Raw genomic sequence first — 12,042 nt, forward strand, 5'->3', positions numbered from 1 at the left:
GCCTGCTCCCTTCTGCTAACGGGGTGACTGGAAGGGCAGGAATGGAGGGGCCTGGGTCACCTCCAGTCTTCTCTCCAGGCCAGCAGCCCCCCAGTCCAGCCTCGAGGGATTCACACCCGGCTCCAGGCCTTGGGCGGGCCTTCAGGACTCTGAGACTGCAAAGGGGATCCTACCCCTCGTCAGGGCTGCACCCACCCCTCCCCCACAGGGATCCGGATTCAAATCCTGCACCCTCTCCCCTGCCACCTCCCTCTCGAACAAACCCACTGCATCAGCCCCGCGGTCAGCCGCACTCACACACATCACCCCAGTCTGTCGCATCTCGACCCGCTGCGCTCACTCAGCACCCTATATTCCAGCCCCTCACCCCGCCTCACCCCCACTCACGGGCGCCGACCCACCCAAGTCGCAGTCACCGCCTGATCACTCCCTGTCACGTATTACCCTAACTGCCCGGAGCGAAGGCCCCCCTCAGGTGGGCGCTGCCCAAGGGAGACCAGGCCGGGCCTGGGAAGTCATGCAGCTCTGACTGGCTGAGAAGGCTCCAGCTAAGGGGGGTCCAGGGAGGGGCGGGGGGCTCATCTGGAGGAACAAGGCCCCCACGTGACATGCCCGACAAGGGGTTAGCCATCCTTGTTTGAAGCCCTCCCACAAGGGGAGCTCCCCACCTCCCGGGCACCCCCCAGCCCCCCGCCCTATGGCCACAGTCTCCTCATCTATAAAAGGAGAGGCTAGCTCAGGCCCCGCCCCCTCTGAATTCCAGTCATTCCCACAGGGCAGCTGCGGCCTCAGCTGGGGACCCCCAAAGTCCCAACAGCTCCCCTTAGCTCCGGCCTCGCCCTGGGCTCCCCCCACCAGCCTGGAGGGCATTGGCGTCCTTGGCCAGGGCTCCTGTGGGCAAGCTCCCAGCCAGGCCACATCTCGGACTGAAGGTTTCCTGGGGGGGGCGGGGGGTCCCTGCCCTCAGAGATTACATTGGCTTCCACAGAAGGGTGGGTGCAGCCCCAGGCCGGGCTGCTGTGTGGGACGGTCTGGGGAGGGGCCATGGGGGGCTGGGGAGGAGGCTTTTGCCTTCTGCAGGCCCGGGGCGAGGGGGGGGCCTGCATGGGACCGAGGGGGCCGGGACGCTCCTCTTTTCTCCCTCTTTGCACTGAGCATCTGGGGCAGAAACTGGTCTCAGCTGGGCAGGGTGCAGGTGTGCCCTGGGAAGGAAGGACATGCCCCATCACCCGCACGGCCCCCGAAGGAGGGGCCCCCAGATTGCCTCTGCCTAGGCCTGGGCCTGCAGGGGTGCCAGCCTCCTCCCGGGGCCTCTAGCCAACCCAGACTAAGCTCAGAAATGGCCCCAAACAGCAGCCCTTCGGATCTGACTGGGAGGGGACCCCCCCCAGGTCAGGAGGTTTGTTCTAGAATGGCCCTGAGGACCGACCCACTGTCCCCTCCTTCATTTTACTGGTCAAGCTGTGGTTTGTCAGATTTAAGGGGAAAAAGTCCTTTTCGGGGCAGCAAGGTGGGGCTGCGTATAGAGCACCAGCCGTGGAGTCAGGAGGACCGGAGTTCAAATCGGACCTCAGTCACTTAATGATTGTGTGACCTTGGGCAAGTCACTTCACCCTGCTGCCTTAAAGAAATAAAAAAAGAGAAAATCCTTTCCTGGAGACTGCCCAGAAGCAGGGCGAGAGGACTGGGGGGCAGGGGGGTGACGGCAAGCACACGACTGGGGCAGGGACCCCTCTGTCCGCCTCACAGACCCTCCAAGGTGACACTGCAGAGCTGTCCTCCATGGCCCGGTCTCAGGGTTCCCCTCTGTGCCCAGATTCTGAGCTGGCCCCCGGCCCACCTCCCTCCTCACACCCCCTAGGCTGGACCAGCCCAGCCCAGCCAGGACACCGAGCGCTCGGCTGCGACTGACACACACAGATTTATTTGGGATCTTTGTACATTTAAACCAGTGAGAGTCGCCTGGCTCCAAGCACACATTTTTGGTCTTTAAAGTGACAAAAAAGAGACACCCCCCAGCCCCCAGCCCCCAGCCCAGGCCTGTCCTCCTTGCTTGGCCGGGCCCCTCAGAGCGCCAGGCCACCCTGGACGCCCAGCCTGGAGGAGGAAGACTGGGGCATGCGGGTGGGGGGCGGCAGCAGCTGGGGGGGCAGGGGACTCGCCTCAACTCTGATGACAGGAAGGAGGCATGGGGGGAGGGGGCTGGGGGTCCTCTTCAAAGCAGCAGCAACTTGTTCAACCGGGTCCCTTCTCGTCCCGTGGATCTAAGCTAACTCGGTATTTGTGATCGGGAGAAATAAATACATTCAGAGTGGGGGAGCGCGGCCCTCCTCGCCGGCCTGCTCTGGGGCCAGGGGCTCACTCACTTCCCTTTCCTGCAGTCAGACAGAAGCCCGCCCTGTGCCCACGGGGGCAGGGGCATCCTCGAGGCCGTGGTGGGGGAGCGTGGCAGGTGCTGGCAGAAGTCATCAAACTCTGGGAGAACAGCTGGCCACTCAGCTTCAGCTATCTGGGGGAGAGGGGGGGAAAGTCAGCCGAGGCCCCCTCCGGGAAGCCCCCCACCCACTGGGCTGTCCTGCCTCTTCCCAGAAGGGGCTCCCTGGGGACTTGGTCTTTCCAGACCCCTCTGGAGCCCACACCAAAGGAATCTCAGCCCTCTCACGACAGTCTGCCATGCAAGCCACAGGGGTCCCTGGGTCAGGGACCCCACCTCAGCTCCCCCACCCTCCTGTCTGGTCGGCTCCCTCCCAGAAGCAGCCGAGGAGCGTCGAGGGAACGCCAATGGCACGACGCGCACTTGGGCTGGGCACTTTTGTCAGCAGAACCGGACAAGGAGAAAGGGGTCCCGGCGGTCGGGTCGAACTGTGTCAGTTCCCCTGGCTCACAGCGGAGCGCAGGCCCCACCGGGGCGGGGGCTCAGACAGCCCCACCCCCTAGAGGTGTGCTGCCAGGGAAGGCTGGTCGGTGCCAAGCCTGAGGCACAGAGAAGAGACCCCCAAGACTGGAGAAGGGTGACCGACAGGGCCTCAAGGGGGGTGGGGGCTACTGAACCAGGGATGGGAGGTGGGGGCAGAACCAGAAAGGAGGAGACCCAAAGAAGACTCCCTTGTTCAGGAGAAAAGAGGGCCCAGAACACTAAGGGTCCAGCCCAGGTGTGCCCCATCAGTGCCAGAGCCTGACCAGCCTGTCTCCTGCGGTGGGCTTCTGCTGGCGGCCAATGCGGATACCCACGCAGGAGGGCTCCCGCCTTTGGAGGGAGGGCCACAAAGGGGTTTCCTCTCCTGGGTCTGGAAGAGGCTGGCCGAGTCTTGGGCAAGGGATGGAAGGCGCTGCGAGCCAATGCCATCTCAGATACGTATCAGTAGTGGCACAGACCACCTAGGGCTCAGTCCCAGACCCTTCTGAGCCTCAGTTTCCCCATCTGTAAAATGGAGGTGAAGAGGATTCCCGTACCCCAATGACCCTCATGACTACTGGCAGGAGGATGGTCACCTGCAAGGAGGCTCAGGGATAAGTCCACATGGAAGGTTCCCAACCAATCAACAAGCAGGAATAAAACTCTTCCTTGAAGTCAAAGAAACAGCGCCGCCAAGGAGCCCTCTGGAAGCTGCCACCCTAGGGCGCTCCTTCAGGAGGGAGATGCCAGGGCGGTCACTGGGGCAGCACCTCCTCCAGGAGGCCCTCCCTCCCTAGCAGTCCACAAGCTCCCACGCTACAAGGAGCTCGGAGTCCCCAACACACCCAACCCGTCCGTTCCTGGGAGCCCCTCGGCCCCAGCACAGCCACACCCCAGGTCTTCTCCTGACCCCCCAAGGGCTTCCCTAGAACTCCCCCACTCCCTCCACCCCACAGGCCTTCCCCTAGAGCCACCTCTGTCTTGAGCCCTCAGTGGATCAGTCCAAGGCTACGCTGCCTTCTCTCAAGGCCCTGTCCTCCCTGGCCTATGACCCATCCACGGCCCCCCACCTTCAGTCTCAGACGGCACCTCCCACTTGCCACCTTCATTCGGATCCTAGGCCACTGTGGACTCAACCACGTACAGTTTCAACTCCACATACCGTCTTTCCCCCAAACCCCAGACTGACCTTCAGTACACGCCTCTAACTGTCCCCCGGACACCGATTTTGTCATCCGTCGGCTAGCTCTCGGCTGACCTCCAGTCTCGTGCCTCTAAACTGTCTGCCGGACACCGATTTCATCTTCCGTCCCGTTACCACCTGGCTGACCTCGGGCTCACGCCTCTAACTGCCCATTGGACATCGGATTCAGCATCTATCCCAACACCTCTGCCTGACCTTCGATCTCGCGCTTCTAAACTGTCTATTGGATACCAATTTCGTCATCCATCCGCTACCGCTCGGCTGACCTCCAGGCTCGCTCCTCTAAACTGTCCGCCGGACATCGATTTCACCATCGTCCCCCCCACCCCAGTCCCTGGCGTGTCACCTTCCCCCATCCCCCCAGAGCCTCCCGAGCCCTGATTCCAAAGAAGAGCCCCCTGCCCACTGGTGTGGACCGTGACCCCCACTTACCAAGCCTCAAGCCTCGGTTACGTTTCAAACTGGCTTAAGAGCTCCCTGATTTCTGGGCTCAAGCGTGGGGCCGCCTTGGCGGCTTCAGTAATAGCTTTGCGGTAGACGCCTTTCTTCTTGCGGTTAAATCTCAGTTTGAAGAACTCAGAGAAGGGGGAGAGTTTGGAGACAGACAGGGATGAGGTGGTGGGTGAGCCGAACCAGGAGACGCGGGCCTCCCTCCAGCAGGGCGCGCCGTCCTCCTTCTGGCTCAGGCTGAGGTCCAGTATGCGGGCCGGCCACCAGGGGCAGCCGGGGATCTTGCCCCACACCACGTCTCCCACGGACACTGTGCTGCCGTCCTCCGTCACGCACCTGGACACGCTCTGGGTGTGCAGCCTCACGGTCAGCGGTGGCACGGTCTTTCGCTCCTCGCGGGAAGAGGAGGAGACGGACACATCCTCCCCGGGGAGGAAGTCACAGCCATCGGGAGAGGCGGTGTCTGAGCTGGACTCGTCCAGGCTTTCGTTGCTGCACACAGACAGGCTGGACGAGTCGGCTTTCCTCTTGTAGTTCACGAGGAAGGCCAGGCCGTCTCGCCCGTCCTTAGCCGGGGGGAAGCCCCCGAAGCCGTCCTCGTCCCCCGAGCTCCCAGAGGACAGCTCGGCGAGCCGCTGCCGCCGCGAGGACTCCTCTGTGTAAAAGGCGGCCGAGGAGCCGGACTCGCCGAGCTCGTCGATCAGCTCTGCTTTGTAGACGGAGACGCTCCGGCCGCTGGAGCTGCCGCCTGCGGGGGGAAGGCGGTGGGGTTTCAGGCGGATCTTGGGGGGGGGTGCGTCCCCCGAAGGCACAGGCCGGGTCAGCTTCAGCTTGGGGATGGAGGCCGGCTGCCCCGGCGCCTCCAGGTCCTGGCCGTCGTGCGGCCCCTGCCTAGGACGGAAGGGTTCGAGGGAGCCGTGGACGCGTGAGGGGATCTTCACCACCTCCCCCTTGCCCTGTGGCGTGCTGTAGGAGATCTTGATGACTGGGCTGCGTGGCACCAGCTCCCCGCTCTTCTCCCGCTTGGTCCGCCTCAGCTCAGAGTCCGGCTCTTCCAGCTTCTTGGGCTCCTTGTCAGGAGCGCTCGGCCGCCGGCGCGGTTTGGCACTGGGCTGGCTCGGCAAGCTCTCCTCGGGGTTCAGAGTGTTCTTGCATTTCTCACAAAGCACCCGCCGCGGTCGCAGACGGATGGTGCTCATGATCAGGCGGCCAGGGTCACGGTTACGAGAGAGTCGCCTCTTGGTGCGCTTTATCGTCCGTGGCGGAGGCTGGGGGACCCACTGATTGTACGTATGTCTCAGCCACAGAGGCTGAGGGAAGGGAGCCCCCTCAAAATAGGGAGGGAAGGGAGGGGCGCTCCCAGCGGGCACAGGGGGCACGAGGGGCGGGGCAGGGTCCAGACCAGCGGCTGTGGCAGGAGCCTTCTCTGAAGCAGGTGGCGGTGGTGGGATGACAGTCTCGGGGCCCCCACCATCTCCTTTTCCTTCGTGAGGGTCCCAGCGTGAACAGCTATCTGACAAGGGAGCATCATGCTTCGGCAAAGACAGAGGAAGACCAAAGAGCCCGGACCTGCAAGGGTGGAGACAGAGTGGAGAGAGAGGGGCATGAGATGAGAAACAGGTGAAGGAGAGGGGACCCGCCTCCCCCTCCCAGAGGGGCAGGGAAGTCCAAGAGGAGATCCCACCAGACCTGCTCTGGAAGAAGGATGGAGAGAGCCTGGGGGCAAGGCTTGCCCCAACCTGGGACATGCAGCACCTGCCCTTTGGGGAGTTGATCCTCGTTCCCTCACAGACCACCCAACTCCCCCCACTCTATCCATGGCTCCTGATGTGACCACAGTCCCGTCTCCCATCTAGGCTCTGGTCCTAGGCCTCCTCCTTCCTCTGTCCTCTCTCTCTGGGGTGAACTCCCACAGCAGAAGCCCTTAGCCAAGCCCTGCCTGCCCCTCCCAGAGTGACCAGAGTCCCAAAGGGAGTCCCGAGACCTGAACCAGGGTCATTCGGGTGATGCCCGGACCAAGGACCCAAAAAGAAGGGGAATGATGGAGAGAGTCTCCCCCAAGCCAAGGACAGAGCCACGAGGAAGGACCGCTTCAGAGCAGGCGGCCAAGGAGAAGCGAGGGAAGGGAGGTGGCAGAGTCCAAGCAGCCTGGCCAGTCGCTGGACACGGTCAGTCCACCCAAGCAAGTACCGTTCATAGCGGTTATGTACAGATGATGGCTGGAGCACCGGGCCCAGTTCAAAGGCAGCCTTAGACACTGACCAATGAGCCAGCGCCGAACCACTGCTGGCCTCTGTTTTTTCAATGGAAAATGGGAGTCACAAAAGCCCCTGCGTCCCAGGGTTGCCACAAGGATCCAATAAGCTAAGAACCCTAAGGCCCAGGAGGCTTCACACTGCAGGTTGTGTAGATGGACATTCCCTTCCCCCACCAGCACCCATCAAAATGCCAAAAGACTGGACCAGTCAAAGCTGGAACAATGGCAACGTGTAGCATAACCACCTGGAAGAGGTAGAACCCTAAGAATCAGAGAAATATGAGCAGGATGACCTCAAATGGATGACAAAAGAAGGGAAGGTCCCGGCACAACAGTACTCCTACGTTGATGGTGGCACCGTAGCCCGGCACAAGCTTGTACAGTCGGGAATCTTGGGTGCACCGAGCTCCTTGATACCCCCCCCATCACTGTGCTGAGAGGGGGACTACCCACTGTTCACGGTCACTTAACCTGTGAGAATGGGGAAATAGCCATCCTGCCGCAGGAGAAGAACTCGGATTACAGAGCCACAGAAAACGCTAATATACAGCGGCCAGACAGAAGAGGTCAGCAAAGTCAGCAGGAGAAAGTCCCCAGTCCCGGGGGGCTCCCTGAGACTCGGAGGGATCCGAGGAACACAGAATGTCTGTGGCTAACAATTACCATCTTGGCTCCATGTGCTGGGGGGCACTCACCCCAGCTGGCCCTATCTGGTCTGCCCTAATTGGGTGAAGACACACAGCCTTGAGGACCACTGCCCGCCCATCCAGCTGTCCACAATGGCCCACCTCCTGCCTCTGGCACAGCCTCTGGGCACAGCCTGGCTGACCAGACTCATTAGCCAGGAGGCTCTTTTTACTGTTCGATGGGGGGGATGAGGAGGAAAAAGTTCTTATTAACTTGGGAAAACATTTTAAAAAACATTTGTATATGGCAGAGCCACCGAAAAGCCCTCTGCTAGGGCTGGGACACTTTTGAAGGCTGGTACTCAGCTCTGAAAGCACAGGGACATCGTTAGCAAAGGCCGGCACGTGAGCAGAGGAGATGACCTGTGGGCAGTAGCTGGCAGGCAGCAGCCAAAGGAGCGGGGATTCATCCAGCCAGGGAAGAGAAGAATCAATGCCATCTCCAAGTCTTTGAAGGGCTGGCAAAGGCAGGATGATGCCCCCCAAAAAGGACCAGGCCCAGTGGACAGAAGTCAAAGCAGAATGCCCAGCCTGGGGAGCCTAGGACAAGAGACCTCAGCCAGGAAAGCACAGGAGGGAATTCAAAGGAGGGGAAGGTGCTGGAGGAGCCCCCAGAGCACCTGGGCCTGATTTGGCCTCAAATGCTAGCAGTGACTGCGAAGACCCACAGGAGCCCAGTGGATGCCTGTGGCTCGTTGGGCACCATATTGGCTTGAAGGCCACCTGGGACTAATGACTGACTCTAGATCTGCCCAGCAAAGACACTGACTGTGAGGGGGGGAGGCCCAGCCTCTGAGGCTGGGCCTCCCCAGGCTTTGTAGAGGCACCGGTCACCTCTGGGCCCAACTCCTAGGCCCAGGTAACCCCCCCCAACAGCTGGGTAACCTCACCCCGGCCAAGCCTTTTTGTTTACAGATGGGGCCCCAAGTCCACAGCATCAGAGGTAACAGGGTCTTCCCAAACCCATCTCCCCAGGCCCCAAAGGCAACTTGGCTTTGGGTTATGCCAGTGCTGGTGTAGACACCTGTGTATACACTTCTCCCCCCAACTCTAGCCAAGAGCCCCAGAAATCCCATCCAGGTGGGGTCTCTGGTGCATCACCCAGCTCTGTGACTGTGACTGCAAACACAGGGGAGGAGGGCACTCATGACACTCCCCAGTGAGCTAGCTCCTGGGCACGTCCCCCACCTTCTCAGTGTCCACAGCTACTACCCTGGGGGGTGGGGGGACTTCCTTAGGCCCCACCCCACCAAGGCAAAGCAACCCCTGGCCCCACCCAAGGCTTGGCCTGGAGGTGCCCGGCCCTTCTCCCCCACCTGTACACCCAGAAAGACAAGTTCTGGGGATCTAAGAGCAACTTTCTCTGTGCTTTAGTTGGGGAGGGGATATGGAAGAGTGGGCCTCCTGAGCCTGACAGAACCGACCCGAAAGTTCGCTAGGGAAAGGCCACCGGCATCAGCCTTGGCCCGGCCAGGATCTGAGGGATTCCACCCAGCATCATCTGCAGCTTGAGGAGGGGGAGCTCTGAGTGAGGAATGAGGAGTCCAACCAGCAAGGGGAGGTGGTCTTGGAGGCTCCTTGCTACCAGGCCAGGTTGCCCCCAAATCAGCATAGAGCGGGCATCGGCATCACTGGGGTAGGTCTGAGCCACTGCTCCCTCTCACAGAGGAGAAATCCCCATCCCCTCATTGGGTCACCCACGTGGAAACACAGCCAACCTGTTCACTGCCTGGGAGTCAGACCCCAAAAAGAGCTCTACATCCATCATGGCCCCAGAAAAACCTCCCGCCTCACAGGGGAAAATGAGGAGCAAAGCATTGCAAATGCAGAACCCCGATGACGGCCGTCATCCCAAGAGTCCCAAAGTCATCATTTTAGTCAGCCCTGTGGCTAAACAAGGCCTAGCCCCCATACAGGGCCAGGGCCAATATCAGCAAGCTTAGGAGAGGCCCCCCACCAGGGCTGGGGGTGCACGGTCTTGAACAAACGAGGTTTTCCACCTTGCACGACTCAGTAAATGCCAGGAAGAGAAGGGAAAGATGGCACCTGAGTCCAGGACCCTGAGGGCAGGGATAGTGAGTGGGGCCTTCCCCTGTATCCCCAGGGTTTGAGGTGCTGCTCTCCAAAGAGCAGCCAACAGGTCCCAGAACCGTCCTCCCAAAGACTGATCCTCCAAAAGAGCCACAGGCTCCCCCAGATCCCCAGTACCCAGCCTGGCCCAGGGCAGACCCCTATGGATGATGTGGGGGGGGGGGGGCGGACTCTACCCTTGGCCACGAGGACAACCAGCATTTAGGGAGCACCTCCTGTGGGCAGGGCCTCATGCCAGGGCTTGGGTGAGAGCCAGATACAACCAGTTAGAGTGCCCATCTGTGACAGAATGGGGTGACGGGGTCATTGGGGCAGTACCCAGCCCTGGTGGTACCCTCACAGCTCTGAGGCCTGAGACCATGCCCGGATCCCTGTAGCCCCAAGGCCCAGGCCTGCAAGTCATCTCTCTTGGCCCCAAGGCCTGAGGCTTCCCTGGTCCCACCTTTCACCGGCGGCCCACCCTGGCCTCTGGCTCCAAGGATGCTTTGTACAAGTCAGACAAGTGGTCAAAAAGATGCCCCTCTGCCTAGGGGATGAGGCCCAAGTGCCCCCAGCCTGGCATTCAAGGTCCAGGTCCTGACTTCCAAACAACCTCTGACCTCCTGGTAAGGATCTCCCCCACCACCCCACTGCCCCTCCCCAAGAAATGGAGTCTCTCTACCTGGGACCCCCCACCCCAGGGCACCTCACTGGCCCCCAGACTGTGCCAAGGTCCGTGACATCTTCTGTAGTTAGAGAAGGATGTGGGCAGTGCCAAGGACTGCCCAAGAGAGGGAGGCTGGAGGCCAGAGGCCTGCCACAACTCACAGGGCCCCTGGAGCTTCCTCAGAAGCCTGGGAAGCCCGGGGTGCCCGCCGCCCTGGGTCTCTCTGCTCCAGCGGAGGCTTTCCTCGGGGCTGCTGGGGTGGCCAGCTCCTGAGGGTAGAGCCCCCATTTCAATCCTGGGGGACAGAGCTCAGCCTGAACCCTCCTCGGGACGGGGCACCAGCAAAGGGGGGTCATGGGGGGAGGGGGCCGGCGGCCGAAACCCGGGGGGCTTCTGCCCAGGGGACCCCAGCCCAGAGGGCCTGAAGGTGGGCAGCAGGGGGGGACTGGCCCAATAGGTCGGAGGGAAGGGGAGTCCCGCAAACCGAGGCGGGCCCCCAGAGCGGGGCCGCCCAGCACTGGCAGCACCCTAAGTGCCCGGGGGCGCGGAGCTGGGACCTCCTGGGGGGCCCTGGGCCTGGCCCCAGCAGGTGATCAGGGGATCAGGTGAGTGGCCTTAGGTGGGGCCGAGCCCCTGGGGGGGGGGGGGTCTTGGGCCTGCAGCCACTCTGCACCGAGCCCCCTGGGCCTGGCTCCCCGGCTGCCCCCTTGTCCCCCCCCCACGCACTCCTCCCGGGCCCCGCACCCCCCGGCCCTCGGCCCCGCGCCCCCCGGCCCGCTCCCCAGCCCGCGCCCCCTCCCCACACCCCCGGCCCTCGGCCCCGCACCCCCGGCCCGCGCCCCGGCCCGCACTCACCCGCGGCTGCAGTCCAGCAGCAGGCCTGTGAAGCTCCGCTCCCCGCAGCGCAGACTCACCACCAGCGTGTCCCCGTTGAGGATCTGCTCCACCCGCACGGGCAGCCGCCCGCCGACCCGCAGCGGCTCCATGCCGGGGCCGGGGCCGGGCCGGGGAGCCGGACCGGGGCCGGGGCCGGGAGCGGGGCCGGGGCCGGGGAGCGGGGCCGGGGAGCCGGGCCGGGGCCGGGGCCGAGACCGGGGCCGGGGAGCGGGGCCGGGGAGCCGGGCCGGGGCCGGGGCCGGGGCCGGGGAGCGGGGCCGGGGAGCCGGGCCGGGGCCGGGGCCGAGACCGGGGAGCGGGGCCGGGGCCGGGGAGCGGGGCCGGGGCCGGGGAGCGGGGCCGGGGCCGGGGAGCGGGGCCGGGACCGGGACCGGGACCGGGGCCGGGGCCGGGGCCGGGGCCGGGCTAGCGCGGGGGCCGGCGCGCCGCCATGGCTCCGGCCGGCCCCGGGGGGGGGGGGGACGCTGACGTCACAATGCGCGGCTCCCGGGAGCCCTCCCCGCGAAGCCTGCAACGATTGGCCCCGGGTCAGGCGGGGCGGCACCTGCCGGGGTCGCGGTCGGGGAGGGGGCGGGGCCCAGCGCCCCGGCGCCCCGCCCCCCGCCCCCCGCACGCAGCCGCCGCGGCTCCCGCCCCTCCCCCCGCCCGGGGCCTGGCGGCCGGGCACCCCCCCACCCCCCACCTGGCCCCGGCCGGGCCGGGCCTCCCTCCGCCGCCCCCCGCGCCCCGGGCCGGGCCCCGCTCACTCACCGCGCCGCCGCCGCTGGCAGGCCCGGGGCCGGGGCCGGGACCGGGGCCGGGGCCGGGGCTGGGCCGGGGCCGGGGCTGGGCCGGGGCCGGGGCTGGGCCGGGGCCGGGGCTGGGGCTGGGGCTGGGGCCAGGCCCGGCCGGGAGGCGAGCCCTGAAGGCCGCGCC

General features: G+C 64.2%; 1 protein-coding gene across 5 annotated transcripts; it reads right to left on the minus strand.

Annotated features, from left to right (window-relative positions):
• Positions 1 to 1,908: 1,908 nt before the first annotated feature.
• PWWP2B (PWWP domain containing 2B) lies at positions 1,909 to 11,283 on the minus strand. 5 transcript variants are annotated; one of them, XR_012477654.1, is made up of 5 exons: positions 11,086 to 11,283; positions 4,533 to 6,119; positions 4,086 to 4,320; positions 3,493 to 3,626; positions 1,909 to 2,509 (listed from the first exon to the last, which is right to left on the minus strand). XR_012477654.1 is itself a non-coding variant. In XM_074232122.1 (3 exons), the coding sequence occupies exons 1-2, from the start codon at positions 11,214 to 11,216 to the stop codon at positions 4,550 to 4,552; spliced, it is 1,701 nt and encodes a 566-aa protein (XP_074088223.1). In that variant the 5' UTR covers positions 11,217 to 11,282; the 3' UTR covers positions 1,909 to 2,509; positions 4,533 to 4,549. The 5 variants fall into 5 exon arrangements, 3 of the variants coding, with proteins under 3 accessions (XP_074088223.1, XP_074088226.1, XP_074088224.1); XR_012477653.1 differs by lacking the exon at positions 3,493 to 3,626; XM_074232122.1 differs by lacking the exons at positions 3,493 to 3,626; positions 4,086 to 4,320 and having other exon boundaries at positions 11,086 to 11,282.
• Positions 11,284 to 12,042: the final 759 nt, after the last annotated feature.

This window comes from Macrotis lagotis, chromosome 4 (genome assembly GCF_037893015.1).
Source record: "Macrotis lagotis isolate mMagLag1 chromosome 4, bilby.v1.9.chrom.fasta, whole genome shotgun sequence".
NCBI classification, from domain to species: Eukaryota; Metazoa; Chordata; class Mammalia; order Peramelemorphia; family Peramelidae; genus Macrotis; species Macrotis lagotis.

Excerpts from the sequence above, each read along its gene's own strand:
- PWWP2B (XM_074232122.1), bottom strand. The coding sequence starts at position 11,216 with ATGGAGCCGCTGCGGGTCGGCGGGCGGCTGCCCGTGCGGGTGGAGCAG. Across the intron at positions 6,120-11,085 it reads CTGCTGGACTGCAGCCGCGG|GTCCGGGCTCTTTGGTCTTC; the intron begins GTGAGTGCGGGC and ends CCACCCTTGCAG.